This window comes from Xenopus laevis, chromosome 3L, assembly GCF_017654675.1.
Source record: "Xenopus laevis strain J_2021 chromosome 3L, Xenopus_laevis_v10.1, whole genome shotgun sequence".
Taxonomy (NCBI): Eukaryota; Metazoa; Chordata; class Amphibia; order Anura; family Pipidae; genus Xenopus; species Xenopus laevis.
In genome coordinates this window covers 154,024,788-154,041,563 of record NC_054375.1, presented here as the reverse complement: position 1 = coordinate 154,041,563, position 16,776 = coordinate 154,024,788, and the positions used below count along the sequence as shown (strand labels likewise).

Below are 16,776 nucleotides of genomic sequence, written 5' to 3'. Positions count from 1 at the left end.
AACTGGAATTAATATTCAGTATCTTAAATAAAGCACTTCTTTTAAAGACCGTTTATGTTGCTGATATACCATTTTGGCTGGTCATTTCTCTAATGGTGTCAGCCAGAAGGGTTATGAGAAGAGATAAGGAAGAAATAAGGAATGGGAGGATCAGGTAAACCAATAAAAACCAATAAAACCTTCACAGTAGGTGCTGGACATAAATGCAGATCTACTTTTTATCTTATTTCATCATCATATTTCCTTTTTTGTCTTTACTTAGAGTTAAAAAGGGGAAGTTTTATATGTAAATGTTGAAATATATCTAGTTCTTCATTTGTAGCATCAGAGTAACTAAGTGTTATCCAAGCTCCTCAGCATGTGTGGTCTTCTCCTTCTCTGCTCTGTGCTCTCTCTGTGGGGTAAGTACGTCCATTCTATCCCTCATGGGATCTCTGTGGAGTAAGTAAATCCATTCCATCTCTTACTATCTCTTTGGGGTAAGTACATGTATTCCATCTCTCGTACTATCTTATTGGGTAAGTACATGCATCCACCCCTCCTGGTGTTTATTTAGGGTAAGAGCATTAATTCAACTATCTGTGTTTTTTTCTGTGGGTAAGCACATTTTCTATTTTGTCTGTTTAATATATGAACTTTCATTACATTCCTTCTGCTGTCTTTGAGGCTTGAGCACAGGAAAGTTTTCATTAACATGTTTTGGAAAGTAGCTTAGAATTTCATTTAGTTTTCATTATGTCACAGTTGTACTAAGTTGAACATCCAATGAATCTTCTATTGAAGGTGCCGTGTGTGGGACACCAGGACAATACTGCGCAGACCAACCTGCAGGAGTGGAAGTATTTGCTGGAGACTCAGTGACCTTCCCATGCAGTTTTGTCTTCTCCAGAACTCTTACAGGAATTAATAATAGGGCAATTGTTTTTCAAGCTGGTGTTGATAATTATTGTGGGGATCGTATATATAACAGCAGATATGGCAACACAACACAGGAATACCAGGGAAGGGTGTCACTGGTGGGAGATCCTCAGGCTCAGAATGGGACCATCACTCTGACCAGTGTAAGAACAAGTGATAGAAAGAACTTCTGCTGCCGGGTCCAACTTCTAAATCAAAACACGATCATTGAGCAGTGGCAGAATGGAGGAGGCACCCGGCTAACTGTGAGGGGTAAGTGACCAGACTCTTCCTTATAAAAATTGTTCTTATGAGGAATTTTTATAAATTCTTAGACTGTGAAACAAAGTTACATACTATTGAAAGAAAGCCTAACTATGTTTAATGTCAATATTAGTAAAATGTTTAAAGCCCACCGTACATGAGCCCATAAAAGCTGCCAACTCAGGATCTCCAGACCAAATCAGTAGCTTATTTGTTTATGGGGCCAACAGGCGAGCCTGCCGACCTGATATCTGTCTAATAATAGGCCAAATATTAATTAGGAAGTTTGAAAATCGATTTAGACCAGGACAGAATTTACACATTGATGTAACCCTTGTCCAGAAAGCCTCCGTAAACACCACTATCTGATCTGATCTTTTGCCCTAGTGCTAATGATTGGAAAAGGCCAATTTGGTCCAGCACATAGGTGGCCAAACCAGACCCAAATCTGCATATTTGGCAATCTCGCAAAACAAACATATCTGGCAGTGTTTGGCCAACTTAAGTGTGCCATAAGAGGCTATTAATTCCTTGGGTGAGATCTGGTTAGGGAACTCCTAGAATGGTGCTAGGAGCGCAGAACAATCAAAGCCACTGGTCAGATTCTTCCCTCTGAAGGCATTATATGGGCCCTGTTTGCTCAAGGTTTCATTGACATCTTTGTTTAACATTAACATACTGTATTATATGGAAAGATGAAAGTCTGTCCATTTTGTTTTTTGTTCCTTATGCACATAGTATGACTGGATGCATCTAAACTTTTTAAACTTATTTAGGAAGGGGCCATCAACTAATTATATTGCAAAAAAACATTGGGCCTGTGAGTACAACTCAAATCCAGATATTTTTTTGAAACTCCATCAATTGTTCATTGAAAATGCACCTAATAGTTAATAAGACCAAAGTGGTGATGCCCCAAGTAGTGATGGGTGAATTTCTCCCATTTTACTTTGCTGAAAAATTTGCAAATTTCCCACGATATTTGCGAAATGGCGAAAGTTTTTCAAAACTCAAAAATTGACGCCCGCATCAACTTTGATGCCAGTGTAAAAGTCAATGGTCGTCCGAATAGTGTTGACAGATGGTTTTGACGCAAGCGACTGAAACCCACATGCATCCAAATTGTTTTGATGCTGTCGAATTTTCACTGGAGTTTCGCCAATTTATTAGCTGATGGCAAAATGCGGAAATTCACTTCCATTTAAGACACTTTATTCTATTACTATGTCAATAGTCAACAGCTGTTTGTTGTAGTTCCCCTTACAACATGACCAGTAATTACCAAGGAAGCAAGCCCCGATGCTATAGCGGACCCCAACCTGAGATTTTGGATATGTCTTAAGTTACCAACATATGTGGACACACAATCCATCTTTTCTTTAAAGGGGAGGAAATGTTTGATTTATGCACAGATGGGGTTATGTAATTAAAGGTACTAAGTTTACCCAGGAGCAGTAACCCATATAAACCAATCAGCAGGTAGAATTTACTGGTCACCTGTTTAAAAGCATACATCTTATTGGTTGCTATGAGTTACTGCTCTTGGGCAAACTTAGTGACTCCTAGATATGGGGGATGATGTCTTATTGTTCTTAATATATTGATAATGCGTGAGTGAAGAGGACTTCTTGTCGTTGTCTATAATATAACTAATTTCTGTTTCTGTTTGGATATTCTATTCTGTAGGTGAGAATGAGATGACTATGCATCAGCCTCCATTCATCTCTGCGCTGGTTGGTGACACTGTGACAATTCCCTGTAATTTTTCCCTCAGCTCCAAGAGGAAAATTCAGAAAAAATCTGTATCCAGTGTTCAGTGGAGGTTTGGTCAGTTCCAAAGCTGTGGGACAGTTATATATAACAGTAGCACAGGGGCAGTAAGAAGAGAGGACAGAGAGAGGATTTCTGTGGCTGGGGAAGGAGGCGCATCCATCCTAATCAAGCGGGTGACGACCAATGACAGAGGCTGGTACTGCTGTGGGGCACAAGTGACTGGAGATGGACACGTTTATACAACTCAGAGAGAGAGAGGAACAAACCTGATCATTACAGGTATTCGTCACTGAAGTATGATTTATACATGGTGAAAACCTCAGTTACTAAGGCGGGTCTATTATATCCAACCTCCTGCAAATATAATGGAATAATATTCTGAAACAAAATACAGTTTGATAAGTTAATTGTTCTGCTATATAAGCTCTCATGATTGGTTGCTTTTTGTAAGTACCCCATACAGTAGCGTGTTCAGGTCCAGTACTGCCCTCGGTATTTAATCTTTGAGGACCCCTCCTCCCCGCAAGGTGTATGTACGTGACCTCACTTCCACAGGGTGCCTCTGGAGGGACCCCCCACCTCTGCCAGATTTAATAGGAAGTAGGGGGGCATGTTTTTTTAAAGTTAGTTTTTGTTTACCATATAGCCATTCCCCCCCCCCAAATGCTGGCACCCTAGGTGCAGACCCACGAGTGCCTATATGGTAAATATGCCCCTGAGTGCATTGTTGGCTGATATTCCAGGCTGACAATCTAGATCAGTTTTTAAATGACCGGTCAAATAACCTGTGCAAGGAGAAATCATTAAAGTAACAGAATTATTTGCCATAATAATCTATTTCTGATACCATACATCAGGGCTAGTTTGGTCAAAAGGTTTGCAACAAACCTACAATCACAATTCTATAATATGATTATTACTACACCCAGAACTACACCCGAAAAATTTTCATTGAATATTTTATATACTGAGCTTAACGCGCCAACCCAATGGTTCAGCATCTCTACAGAACAGATCCAGGCCTTCAGATCTTCATTATCTTGGATTTTATAAAGAGGGTCAGTGGCACGGCACATGCTCAGTGAGCTTTAGGCTGCTGGTGAGAAGTTAAGCTTAGGGGTTAATCACAAATCATAAAGCATAAATATGGTTTATTTATCACAAAAATATATAACTGAAGCTACAGCTTTGATGTGGAATTTTCAGTGGAGGGCAGTTATAGGTTTTTATACTGCTCCATGTCCAGCCACCCGCATCAGCTTCCAGGACTCGAAGTGGGGTGAGAGTTCTGGGGAGACATGGCCCCCCGGGTTCTGATGTGCATGCCTTATAGGTACAGGCTAACTGTCTCCCTGCTGTTCATTTCTCTCAGTCCTTTCAAGTTTTTGTCTGAGGGCTGATGCAACTTATTAGGGTCTGGTGTCCAACCCCCATCTGTCATCTACTCACATTATTCTTTTTATTTTAGGAAAAACCAAACAAATGAAGATCAAGCAGCCAAAGGAGGTCACATTCCCAAACTCCTCTACTATCAGCTGTAACTTTACATTACCAGAGGATGAAGATCCCTTGTGGCTCGGGATATACTGGATGTTTGGGAACCCACGTGAGGGCTTTGCCTATCACCCACACCCAGAATTAATTCACCCCCGATACCGGGGCAAAACCAGACTGGTGGGTCAGTCAGACCTTTATCTGGAAGAGGTGATTGGAATGGATAACACCAACTTCTACTGCCGTGTGGCAATGCGCCTGTGTGGATCTACTGCGGCAAACACCATTGAAACATTAATGGGGGAAGGATCAGGGACACTTCTACATGTCATGAATGGTAGGTAAAGAATTTGGCTTCAACCACATTTTTTAAATGTAAAATAGCAGCAGCATTTATATAGGGGACGTTCTTCTTACAGACTCTACATAAATATCTCATGACTCTATATAAAGCAATTTAAGGAATATTATGTCATGGATTCCACACTGCAGGTCTCATTTATGAAGATGTGAGGGGCTAATACTGGAATCTTCTCTCAACATGACTGGACACTATGGACATATAGGGGCAGGGGCCTCCCCTTTAGATTTGAGGAACAATATTTTCACCAGACTCTTCAGGATGAGGGCAGATGAGGGCAGAGAAGCAGTAATAGGCCAAGCTTGTTAATTTTGTAATGGCAGAAGTTCCTTTGAGAGGGGCTTTGATGTTTTGCCAGTAGTACCCAGCAGCATGCAGTACCTCTGGTTTACAGATAACCTAATTGTTGATGTTGTTTATGGGGCAACTCAATTCATCAGGTGAATTTTCACAACACTTCTCATATTTACTAAAGAGGAATGTGGTACATTTTTATTCACTGTGAAAATTCGCCAACGATTCTGTAAATTCTCTAGAGTATTTAGGCCACAAAGAAATGACGTCTGTGGGATATTGGCCTGGTGGAGGTAATGTTAGATAATAAAATGCTAAAGTCAATGCTCTGTCTTTAGAAGACATTTCACTTGGTTGAAAATGTGTTCTTAGCGTGTAGCGAGATCCCCAAAACTATCAAAGAAAAGTTAAAGTAAAAGTACAAAGTCATTTATTAGGACAAATTAAATAGAGGCCTAATGCATTTTGTGCCTATAAGGGCACTTACTCATAGGCTCTGAGTCTACGAGTAAATGCAAAAAAGGATGGTTGTGGGAGAACGCCAAGGCTAAGTAAAAATATATTTAAATACAATGGAAGTGCAACTGATCTGGACCAATTAACTACAAAAAGGGGCTAGATAATTTGGCCAGATCAATAGCACTTCCATTGTATTTAAATATATTTTTACTTAGCCTTGGAGTGCTCCCACAACCCTCCTTTTTTGCATTATTTTATTGTAGCAGAGTTATTCTACTAAAAGCTTAGCAGTTATGCTGTAGGCCAAGCTTATATGTGGTTGTAGCACCCCCACACCCATCCCTTTAAATGGTGGTCCTATGTCTTTAAAAATGGGTGTTGGCCTGGGAATCCACAAGCGGGGGAGGATTAAGCCTGTAGAGCCAGTGCTGTGGTCTTGGCAATCTCTCTGTTCTAAAAACTAATGGTCGGGGAAAGACTAAGCCCTCTGAATGAAACCAATGCCCAGGTCAGAAGACACTTATCCCAAGAAATGCTACTATTCAGGGAGATGCCAGCCTTTGAATACTATGACCAGAGATAAATAGTTAGGGACTACCATATGGGGTTCAGGATTGGACTGGGACACTGGGAAAAAACCCAGTGGGCCCCGGCCATCATGGGCCCCCGCCAGCCCTGACCCACTCCCCGTTCAGCTGGCCTCATAAAAAATGCGGAACCTGGTGGTTCAGTCCAACCCTGATGGGGTTTACCTTGACATGGAATGGTGGTTTACCAATTTTATGATGATTTGTAATTAATAAATCCTGTTTTTGTAAATACATGTACTTGCATAGATACTAGATCACTTATGAGACAAGGGACCAGGGAATGCTCATTGATCAATCCCCCCTTTTTATGAGCAAGTACCCCAAAAACGCGCTAGGCCTCTTCTTTGTGTCCTAACAAATGATTTTGTACTTTTAATTTATTTTTGTTTTGATTGTTTTGGGGATCTCGCTTCACTTTTTCATGTTTCAGTTGTAAGCAAGTACCCTTAGATTGGGGAGGGCAGTGAAATGCCCCCTCCAATCAGTAGCGATCCTAGAGGGGGGGTGCGTGAAAAGTTTATTTCTTTTAATTCAATGTTTTTCAGTTGCACCTGATCCCAGTGACCAGACCAAGATCATAGCAGCCGCTGCTGGATCAGTAATTATATTTATTCTCCTAATATTGATTATCCTTTGCCTCATTAAACGTAAAGGTAAGTGCTTTCAGCATTTATTCCATCTGGTTCCCGTGTATAGAAAAAGTTGGATTTTCTTGGCGAAAACCCCGGAAGACCCAGATAACTCCAATTTGAGATAGGTGCCTCACCATCGACTTATACAGGACCTTTACAGGTCTGAGAAGGTGGATTTTTGGATTCAAGTAGCATCGGGATATAATAGATCATGTAAAAAAATGTAAAAATGTAATTTTCTAGTAAGAAAAAACCTTGAATTTTTAAAAATTTTTCCATTCTGACTTTAATAAATAACCCCCTTAATAATTACCACCAGGTTCCCCCAGTCTCAGTAGCTGCACTTGTGCATAATTAAGTAGGAAAAGCCGGGCAATGGCGCTTTCCCCAACAATAGGGAAGTACAAGGAACATGTTTGGATGCAAGTACCTTTAAAGGAGAAGGAAACCCACTGGGCGCAAAACCCCTCCCCCCCTCCCCTGTGTTGCCCCTGCCTCCCTCCTCCCCCCTGGCCTACCTGTCCCCCTGGGCAAATGCCCCTAACTTGTTACTCACCCCTCTGCGCAGGTCCTGTCCACGGAGTTCACAGTCGCCATCTTCTCCCACGCGCGTCTTCTTCCTGCTTTGACCGTCATCTTCTGGCGCATGCGCAGTAGGAACATTTACCGGTACGAATCTACTGCGCATACGCCGAATGTCACAACGTTTTCCGATTTCACTTCGTGACATTCGTTGCATGCGCAGTAGATCCGTACCGGTAACTGTTCCTACTGCGCATGCGCCAGAAGACGCCGGTCAAAGCAGGAAGAAGACGCGCGTGGGAGAAGATGGCGACTGTGAACTCCGTGGACAGGACCTGCGCAGAGGGGTGAGTAACAAGTTAGGGGCATTTGCCCAGGGGGACAGGTAGGCCAGGGGGGAGGGGGGGCAACACAGGGGAGGGGTTTTGCGCCCAGGGGGTTTCCTTCTCCTTTAATGACTGACATAAATAAGTGAACTATTTGTGTATATTAGAATGCGACCACATTTGCAGCTGTATACATGAACCTTGTTGTAAAAGTTCAAAAATTACAATATAGGTTAGAAGAGACCTAGATGTAATAATGCAGTAGCCAAAATAATTATAAAAGTAAAAAAAAAAAAAAAAAATTTTATTAGGACATGTATAATGCGTTTTGTGCCAAATGGGTAGCCAAAATAATTATAAAAGAAAAAAATCTTTTTTTCTGACATGTATAGCCTTATGCGTTTCATGTCTAATGGGCACTTACATGAAACGCGTTAGGCTATACATGTCCTAATTAAGATTTTTTTTAATAATTATTTTTGCTACTGCATTACTACTATGAGGTCTCTTCTAACCTATATTGTAATTTTTGAATTTTGGTTACCCTTGGACTAGGTTTTTTTTTGAGGAGACAATATTATTATTCTTTAAGATTATGTTTTTTCACTTAAGTTCCGGAACAGGGCCACACACCACCATTATTTTTATTCAATTATAGTAAAAGTTGCCTTATTTGGTTTCACCTTCTCTGATTTCCCTATGGTTTTCTCTATGATTTCCATGTGATTTCTCTCTCTGTGGTCCCTCCCACAAGAGCACGAGTCGACTCAATAACACTTGTGTAATATGTATTTCTTATACTCTTTTTTTGTTGTTGTTTCAGGGACGAGGAAACAGTTGAAGCAATCTGAGTGAGTCAGACCCCCCTCTCTAATATAATGTCCTACACTGGCTGAAACGTTGGCAGATGTTGGTGGCTCCAAACCAGCCCCCAGCTGTTTCATTACAATTCCTAACAAAGTGGGGTGATCGGTGGCATTTCCCCTCTTTGGATCACTGACATTTTTCTTGGGGGAGGTCACTGGGACCTTTCAACCATATATTCTATTGGTCTCTGGACATATTTAGTGGCACAGATGAAGCAGGTCAGAGATAATGTCACACGAGATACTTTGTAGTGCTTGGTTAGATGCGTTCCATGTATTGGTCAGTGTGGGTAGACAAGGAAAGGGAATCCACTGGGGGATGGAAATCCACCCCAATGCCAAATCTATTTAAATATTAATTTGTAACTTTTTTCCCGTGACCAGTGGTTCTTTCTAGCCTAGAGCCGAGCCACCATGACGCCATGTTTTTTTGTATTTGCCAATGATCTCTTGTGGTGTTCTAGCCTTGTTCATGTGCTGTATAGTAAATTCATAGTTCTCCTTTAAACTCTAAAGAAACAGACATCTTTGTTTCAGGCCTGTGCTGGTTAGAACATTAACATGGTCAAACTGGGTCGTCTGGATACCGGGAAAAAAACAGATTGGCCTCTGGAACCTCCAGCCGCTCCTACTGGTCGTGGCCAGGGTCGGACTGGTGGGTGCAGGGCCCACCAGGGCTGCCTTTTCAGGGGCCCCTACACTCCCATGGGCCCCTGCTGCACTGCCCTCACCACCATAGGGCCCCACTGTACCGCCCACTCCCCCCATTGGGGCCCCCGCTGTGCTTCAGGGCACAGAGCATCAAGGGATGGAGATATACGGCCTGGGGGAGAACTGGTGAGGATCGGGCCTGGGCCCACCAGGGCTGGGGCCCACCGGGTTTTTTTTCTGTATCCTGCCAGCCCAGTCCGACCCTGGTTGTGGCAAAAACACAATAAGGAAGCGAGGGGTGATGGGGGGGGAGACAGGCAGGGTAAACTATAGTTGCGGTAGGGGGCCCTCACACAACAGTCCCAGTGGGCCCCCCACTCTGATCTTTAGCAATTATTTCATGTTCCATATATATATATCTATATCTATATCTATATCTATATCTATATATATATATATATATATATATATATATATATATATATATATAGCGGCACAGCAAAGCTACACCTATGCATGCCATTATCCTTAGACTGAATGGACACAGCCTTTCTCTCTATACTGTAACTTGATTATTCCCCTTTACCTAAAACAGTCACTTTGACTCTGGACTGAACATTCTAAGGACTAAACTTTATGTTTAACAGACAAAAGGATCCAGTGACCGTTATGAATGCGGGGGGTGTAACGTCAGGTGAGAATTCAGATAAAGGAGATTTGATTTTCTACTGTTTCTAGAATTTTATGTTTTCTTTCTCTAACGTAATAATTACAGATGTCTAGATATTCATGTACAATTCTACAATTCTTTGTGTACTGTTACTAATTCCAGTTATCAAAGTGTTAATATTTTACTAACACTATATATATATATATATATATATATATATATATATATATATATATATATATATATATATATATATATATATATATAGTGTTAGTAAAATAATTAACACTTTGATATATATATATATATATATATATATATATACACAGATATGGGACCTGTTATCAAGAATGCATGGGACTGGCTTATTCAGATATCGGATCTTTCCATAATTTGGATCTTAATATCTTAAATCTACTAGATAACGGATAACGGATCCTATACCTGTATGTATATATGTGAAAAATGTAATTGTCGTACTAAGGGCTTAATCCTGTGACATATTGTGTAATAGATTCCCCAAGTAATCCCTTTTTTACGTACAGCTAAGGGATCCATTATCTGGAAACCCATTATCCGGAAAGATCCGAATTATGGAAGGAACATCTCCCATAGACTCCATTTTATCCAAATAATCAAATGTTTAAAAATGATTTCCTTTTTCTGTGTAATAATAAAACAGTCGCTTGTACTTGATCCCAACTAAGATATAATTAATCCTTATTGGAAGCAAAACCAGCCTATTGGGTTTATTTCATGTTTATATGATTTTCTAGTAAACTTAAGGTATGAAGATCCAAATTACAGAAAGATCTGTTATCCGGAAAACTCCAGGTCCCGAGCATTCTGGATAACAGGTCCCATACCTGTACTTATTTTTGGGGTGTTTGCACAAAATATCATGATTTCTTTGTATCAGTTGCTCAGATCGGATAGCCTGCACCCCTGATACTAAAAAAACACACAAACAGTTCCAATTTAAATGCCTTTTGGGTTTAATATTTCTTGAGGGCAGAAGTGTGTAAGTTAATTTTTAAACTAATATTAATAAAGTATTTATTCATTTTAGAATATGAAGATGCAGAGTCGGTTCGGAGAGAGCAGGAGGTAATGTTCACATTATTGGCTATGGAAGAGACCAGGGTTGGACTGGGCCAGCGGGACACTGGGAAAAAACCCTGTGGGCCCCCCCCCCAACCCAGACCCAATCTGGCCCTCCCATTTACTCCCCCACTGCGCTCCCTTCCCTGATCCGGCCCTCGCTCCCCCAAACCAGATGCAATCTGGCCCTCCCCCTTTGCTCTGTCCTCCCTCCCCTGTGCAAAAGTAAGTATACGGGCAGTACATGCATGGGGGGAGGGCTGGTAATGGGTGAACGGGTGGGTAGCAGAAGCCCAATAGTGAGTGTGGGGCCCCTGGGGTAACAGTCACCTCAGCGTACCCTGAAAGAGACTGCCATGGGGACATGATTACATTTTATTACCCTTATATATTGATCAGACACAACCAGTAACTATGTACTGTGCATATTGCAGCTCCTGTTTGTTTCCTGCTGTTTGAATCCTTTGTGCTGTCAGCTCATATTAATAGAACAAACAAAAGTATAATGTATATGCCCCTGGTACTATCTCCATTCATTTGGGCCATGGGCATATTGGTCAGATAACATACAGTATGGACCAGTACATGGGAGCCAGTAGAGGTGACTTGGAATAATCAAGAGATACAGAATGTTCACAATATTATGGAACTAATTCTCAGAAAAGAAGTGACTTGTGTTGAAACCTCTTACACAACAGACTCCTAATTCGGGCAGATGGTGGGTGTTGTAAGTGGTGAGGAAATGAGTAATGGAATAACAGATATATCTGTGATCTGCAGTCTGTCTGTTTTGTCTGTTTCACAAGTTTGACTCATATCACCAGCTTGTAGGCATCTCAGGGTTTGGGGATCATACAGCTGAGCAGATGCAACCAACGCGCTCCATTGCCTGCTTAAAGGAGAAGGAAAGGCATGTTATATGCGGGGGTGGCAAAAGTTAGGCACCCCAAGTGATTGTATCTAATTACCTGATACCCTGGAACGGCAAACCTTACAGCAGAAAACTGCACCTACCTGGGGTTTTTTCCAGCGAGCAACACGGAGCAATCGTCTTCCAGCTTCTTCTTTCTCCTTTCGCATGAGCAGTAGAGCGAAAAGCCGAACTTTAATGAAAAAGACGCTATTTCATTCTACTGTGCATGTGTCTGCCCCGGGAAATTTGAAGAAAGAAGAAGCAGGAAGAAAATTGTTCTGTGATGCTCACTGGAAGAATCCTGAGCTGGTGCAGTTTTCTAATGATAGGATCTCATGCCTGGGGTGTCAGGTAAGTACACTTGGGGGTTCCTAACTTTTGGCACCCCCAAGTAAAGCCTTTCCTTCTCAGATACTTCCTGCTCAGGCACATGTAATACAGTGCCCAGTAATTTCTTGGTTACAGTTACAGCCAAATTGCACAACCATCGCAACACAAGGGAATCTGGAAACTTGATGTTGCACATGAACTCAGGAACACTTTATACTCTATTGCATCTTCTTTAATAATACTAGACGCACAAATTCCACCACAATTATATACAACCTCTACCCCTTACACACTGGCTTGTCAGGCAAACATGAGGCAGTCTAAATTCACCTGACAACAAGTGTTTACAGGAAATGTGGGGTGATTTGGGGCAAGTTGAAACTTTGGCCTCGGTATCTCTCCAGACCAGAACTTCTCTTCTTCCAAAAATGCACCAGCCTGGGGTATTTTATCTTTCAGCACAGTCCTACCTTACTCCTTTGGTGCCTCAGGAACCAAAAGATTTCTGTTCCATTAATGAACTTGCCCAGAGCAGCACAGAGGGTGTTGGGGCACCAAAAGCGTAGGGTGGTGAGTTGTTGTGAAGAAAGGTACCTGGGCTGGTGGATTATTGGAAGAAGAGAAATGCTGCCTCGGGATCTGAAATAAGCAATTACAGCAATTCTACATTTCCTTGTATCTTAAGGAACACAAATGTTTTTTCCTCTTGGTAGAAAATGGTGCACATTCTACTTTTTCCCAACATGCGGCTGCATTTGGTTCCATCCACAAGTTGATGGAAATGCTCAAAAACTCTGAAATTGCTCAATATCATGTTTAAATCGGAACTGTTATCTTTCTCTTCCCCTTGCAGACTGATATGGGCTATTACACAACTGTTGGGGAGATGACCGGGGCTTCTAGTGATCCATCAAACTCTGTGAGTATATTCACATACTAGCATTCAGCTCAATTAGAGGTTCTCACACTCAGTGGTGTAAGTAGAACTTATTTGGCTTCCAGAAAGATCTTTTTGGGTCCCTCCCAAAGTTCAAGTGGTGACCTCATTGTCGTATATTAAAAATATCTAAAAATAAACTATAAGATAATGTGGCCCTAAATATTCCGTATGCAAGAAGGAGTTGTGCTGTGTAGATATGAAGATAAAATCCTAATGAAAGGAGTTGGCTACTGGGACGGGCCAATGAGCATTATGTGAATTAAGTAGATATTTGAAATCCAGAATAGGAATTCAGGACCTTAGGTTTTAATTAGGGATGCACCGAATCCAGGATTCGGTTCGGGATTCGGCCAAGATTCGGCCTTTTTCAGCAGGATTCGGATTCGGCCGAATCCTTCTGCCTGGCTGAACAGAATCTGAATCCTAATTTGCATATGCAAATTAGGGGTGGGGAGGGAAATCACATGACTTTTTGTCAGAAAACAAGGAAGTAAAAAATGTTTTCCCCTTCCCATCCCTAATTTGCATATGCAAATTAGGGTTCGGATTCGGTATTCGGCCGAATCTTTCATGAAGGATTCGGGGGTTCGGGTGAATCCAAAATAGCGGATTCGGTGCATCCCTAGTTTTAATTGCAGACACAATGTTAGGCACAAAGTATGCACAAATATGGCAATTATTGATGAGCGAATTTTTTCTCCAGCCATGGATTCAGCATTTCGTCATCTGTAAACTTTGACAAAAAAAAACGCCCATTGACTTTAATGCATTTGGACAAAAAAGTGGGTGAGACAAAAAATTCTTATTGGCTTTTGAAATGAGAAAAATTGTTGTGTGTAAAATAAGTTTTGATACCTAATGCATTTCCCAAATTTGGCATTTTTACATTTTTTCCCGAAGTTTTGCAAATTTTTCCGCAAAGCGAAACAAGACAGATCCGCTCATCACTAATGGCAATATTAAATGACTCTGTCTCTAAGGCAGTTTCACCTTGTCCATATAGAATCTGACATTAATACTCCTGTTCCACTTTGCACTTTGCATTAACAGGCACTCCATATATTTGGAGATTGGGGTGATGTTTGGGGGTTCTAAAGTTGTGAGTGGAAAGGAGGCCCATTGGCCATTGTGGTGACTGAGCAGCTACTAATGGTAGTGGTGGCACCAGAAGTACTTGGCCCAGCTCTGTCCAACTGTGATTTCCAGGGTGCAAAAAAGTGAGCATGATAAGGTACAGTGCTCAGAAGAATAACAATCCTGCAAGTACCAACCTTATATAGCACTGTAATGCCTGAAGTATTAAATACTTGGGTCACCGTGTAATGCTTATTCCACTTTACTATTCTTTAAGGGGGAGCAATTAGTATATTCTACCCTGGACCACACACGTCCATCAATAAAACACAAGCCTCCTCGTAACTCTGCCCAGGAAATACTTTATGCAGATGTGCAAAGAAAATGAGAATGTCCTATGAATTCTGGCCTCAACCCTCATCAGATCCTACTTGTATGAAGGAATCTGGCCAAATATAGGTTTGTCTTTGGAGCTAGATCCATCATTTGTCTGAAGTTCTATGGACATTGCACAAACTAAAATATTACAGGCACGAATATCCCAATGACATTCAGAGGAAAATCCACACGGAGAACTTCACAGCAGGTGCTTTTGCTGAGAATCTGTAGATATTATGCTCTTGCTGCTTGTTTCCTGTATTTGTTGGGAGTCGATTCCTTAAAAAGTTCCAAAAACAATTCCAGACACTGGAATGGAGTCTGATATTTGGAACTTTGTATTAAATCCACAATTCAACAAGACAACTTGTGGTGGAGCCAACTAACAACATGAAACTGGACAATTCCATCTTCTCCTTTTTATTTCTTTGCAAGACCCAAACTGTTCTGATATTCAAGCACAACCTGCAGCTGGAATTCCATTCTTTCATCCGAGCTTCACACTTTTCCTTGCCATCCAGAATGAGAGATAATGAAGTAAACAATTTCCAAGCAGCAGATATATTGAGCGGAAGGATAATGCCAGTCCCACCTCGAGCTAACTTTGTCTAGTTGAGTTGTTACTGAAACCAAACGTTGTGGCATGCATAAAAGGTTTCATATTGTGGTTCAGTTATATTAGATTTTTAGATAGTTCTCCTCCTTACGTGCCACTTCCATGAGTCTTCTTCTACTCTAGCAGAAATAAAGAGATAACAGGAAGAGAAGGAGGCAATAGACACGAAAAAATACGATTCTCATCAGTGCAAAGAAACCATAAACCTGCGGTAATAAATGAAATTATTATACATCGCTATCACTTCTCTATATCAGTGGTTTACAAGCTCTTATTAAAGGAGAACTAAAGAACAATAATGAATTAGCTCCAAATGGGGAAACCATCCAAAGATACTCCTGGAGTTCCCCATCTTTTTTCTGCTTATTTCCTACACTTTGCAACTGTCATTTATCTGAGCTTCAGAACCCACTCACAATATACTGTATATATAGAATATAATATTCACAATATAAGGCTGATTAGTAATTGATTCATGTTCAGCTCAGAAAGCAGTCACTGGTCGTGTAGCATAAGCTTCTATGACCTTCTGCTAATGTCAAGATCATTTCCAGTGAACCCCATATTTTCTTGACTCTGAGATTCTGTTGATTGAGTTCGATGAGTAACACAGTCACTCTGTTTGCTTTTTAATTTCTTACTCTACTAAAATTAGAATGCAATCTAAACGTTAGCTAAAAAAAACGGGAAGTGGTCCAGCAGCCGAAGGAAGTGAGTGTGAGGGCCAAAGGGGAAGTTGAGGTACAAGTCATACGATTGAGAAAGTTCATGGAAATGACTTTACTAAGAAACAAGAAAGCAAAATGTGATGCCGTTCAGGATGGTGTGGGGCTTATCCACATAACTGATGCTGTAATCGCTTTTGAAAAAAGTATCATTAAACCTTTGATTTGGGGAGAGGCCCCTCTGTGGACCAAGTTATCTATATAAACCAATCATATGATGCCTTCCGGTCCTACAACTTGTACCCTGAGGCTGCACCCCAGGGTGCTCATTACATACATAGGCTCCGAGCTTGTCTTTTTTAAACATTTTAAGATAAGGGTGTGGAAAAAAAGTCTATAGTTTCTACAGGGACGCGATATTTTGTGCATTTTAATCACCTTTTACACTATTTGAATAAAGATGTTAGCACTTACTTTTAGGGGCCGATTCACTAAGGGTCGAATTTCGAAGTAAAAAATACTTCGAAATTCGACCCTCGAATTGAAATCCTTCGACTTCGAATATCGAAGTCGAAGGATTTAGCGCTAAACGTTCGTTCGTTCGAAGGATTTTTCGAATCGAACGATTCGAAGGATTTTAATTCAACGATCGAAGGAAAATCCTTCGATCAAAAAAAGTTTAGCAAGCCTATGGGGACCTTCCCCATAGGCTAACATTGACTTCGGTAGGTTTTAGCTGCCGAAGTAGGGGGTCGAAGTTTTTTAGGGAAAGTACTTAGACTATCGAATGGTCGAATAGTCGAACGATTTTTCGTTCGAATCGTTCGAATCGAAGTCAAAGGTCGTAGTCGAAGGTCGAAGTAGCCCATTCGATGGTCGAAGTACCCAAAAAATACTTCGAAATTCGAAGTATTTTTCATTCGAATCCTTCACTCGAGCTTAGTGAATCGGCCCCTTAGT

General features: G+C 41.1%; 1 protein-coding gene across 1 annotated transcript; it reads left to right on the top strand.

The window, feature by feature from the left end:
- The first annotated feature begins 292 nt into the window (after positions 1 to 292).
- Positions 293 to 16,045, top strand: LOC108711764. Its single transcript, XM_041587361.1, has 10 exons — positions 293 to 401; positions 784 to 1,170; positions 2,848 to 3,213; positions 4,403 to 4,765; positions 6,678 to 6,785; positions 8,436 to 8,463; positions 9,777 to 9,823; positions 10,869 to 10,906; positions 12,997 to 13,062; positions 14,435 to 16,045. The coding sequence occupies exons 1-10, from the start codon at positions 359 to 361 to the stop codon at positions 14,543 to 14,545; spliced, it is 1,557 nt and encodes a 518-aa protein (XP_041443295.1). The 5' UTR covers positions 293 to 358; the 3' UTR covers positions 14,546 to 16,045.
- The last annotated feature ends 731 nt before the right edge of the window (positions 16,046 to 16,776 follow it).

What these genes read in the sequence shown, in the direction of transcription:
- LOC108711764 (XM_041587361.1), top strand. Translation starts at nt 359, where the DNA reads ATGTGTGGTCTTCTCCTTCTCTGCTCTGTGCTCTCTCTGTGGG. An exon ending in AACAAACCTGATCATTACAG is followed by an intron (nt 3,214 to 4,402) that starts GTATTCGTCACT and finishes TTTTTATTTTAG; the next exon opens with GAAAAACCAAACAAATGAAG. An exon ending in ACTTCTACATGTCATGAATG is followed by an intron (nt 4,766 to 6,677) that starts GTAGGTAAAGAA and finishes AATGTTTTTCAG; the next exon opens with TTGCACCTGATCCCAGTGAC.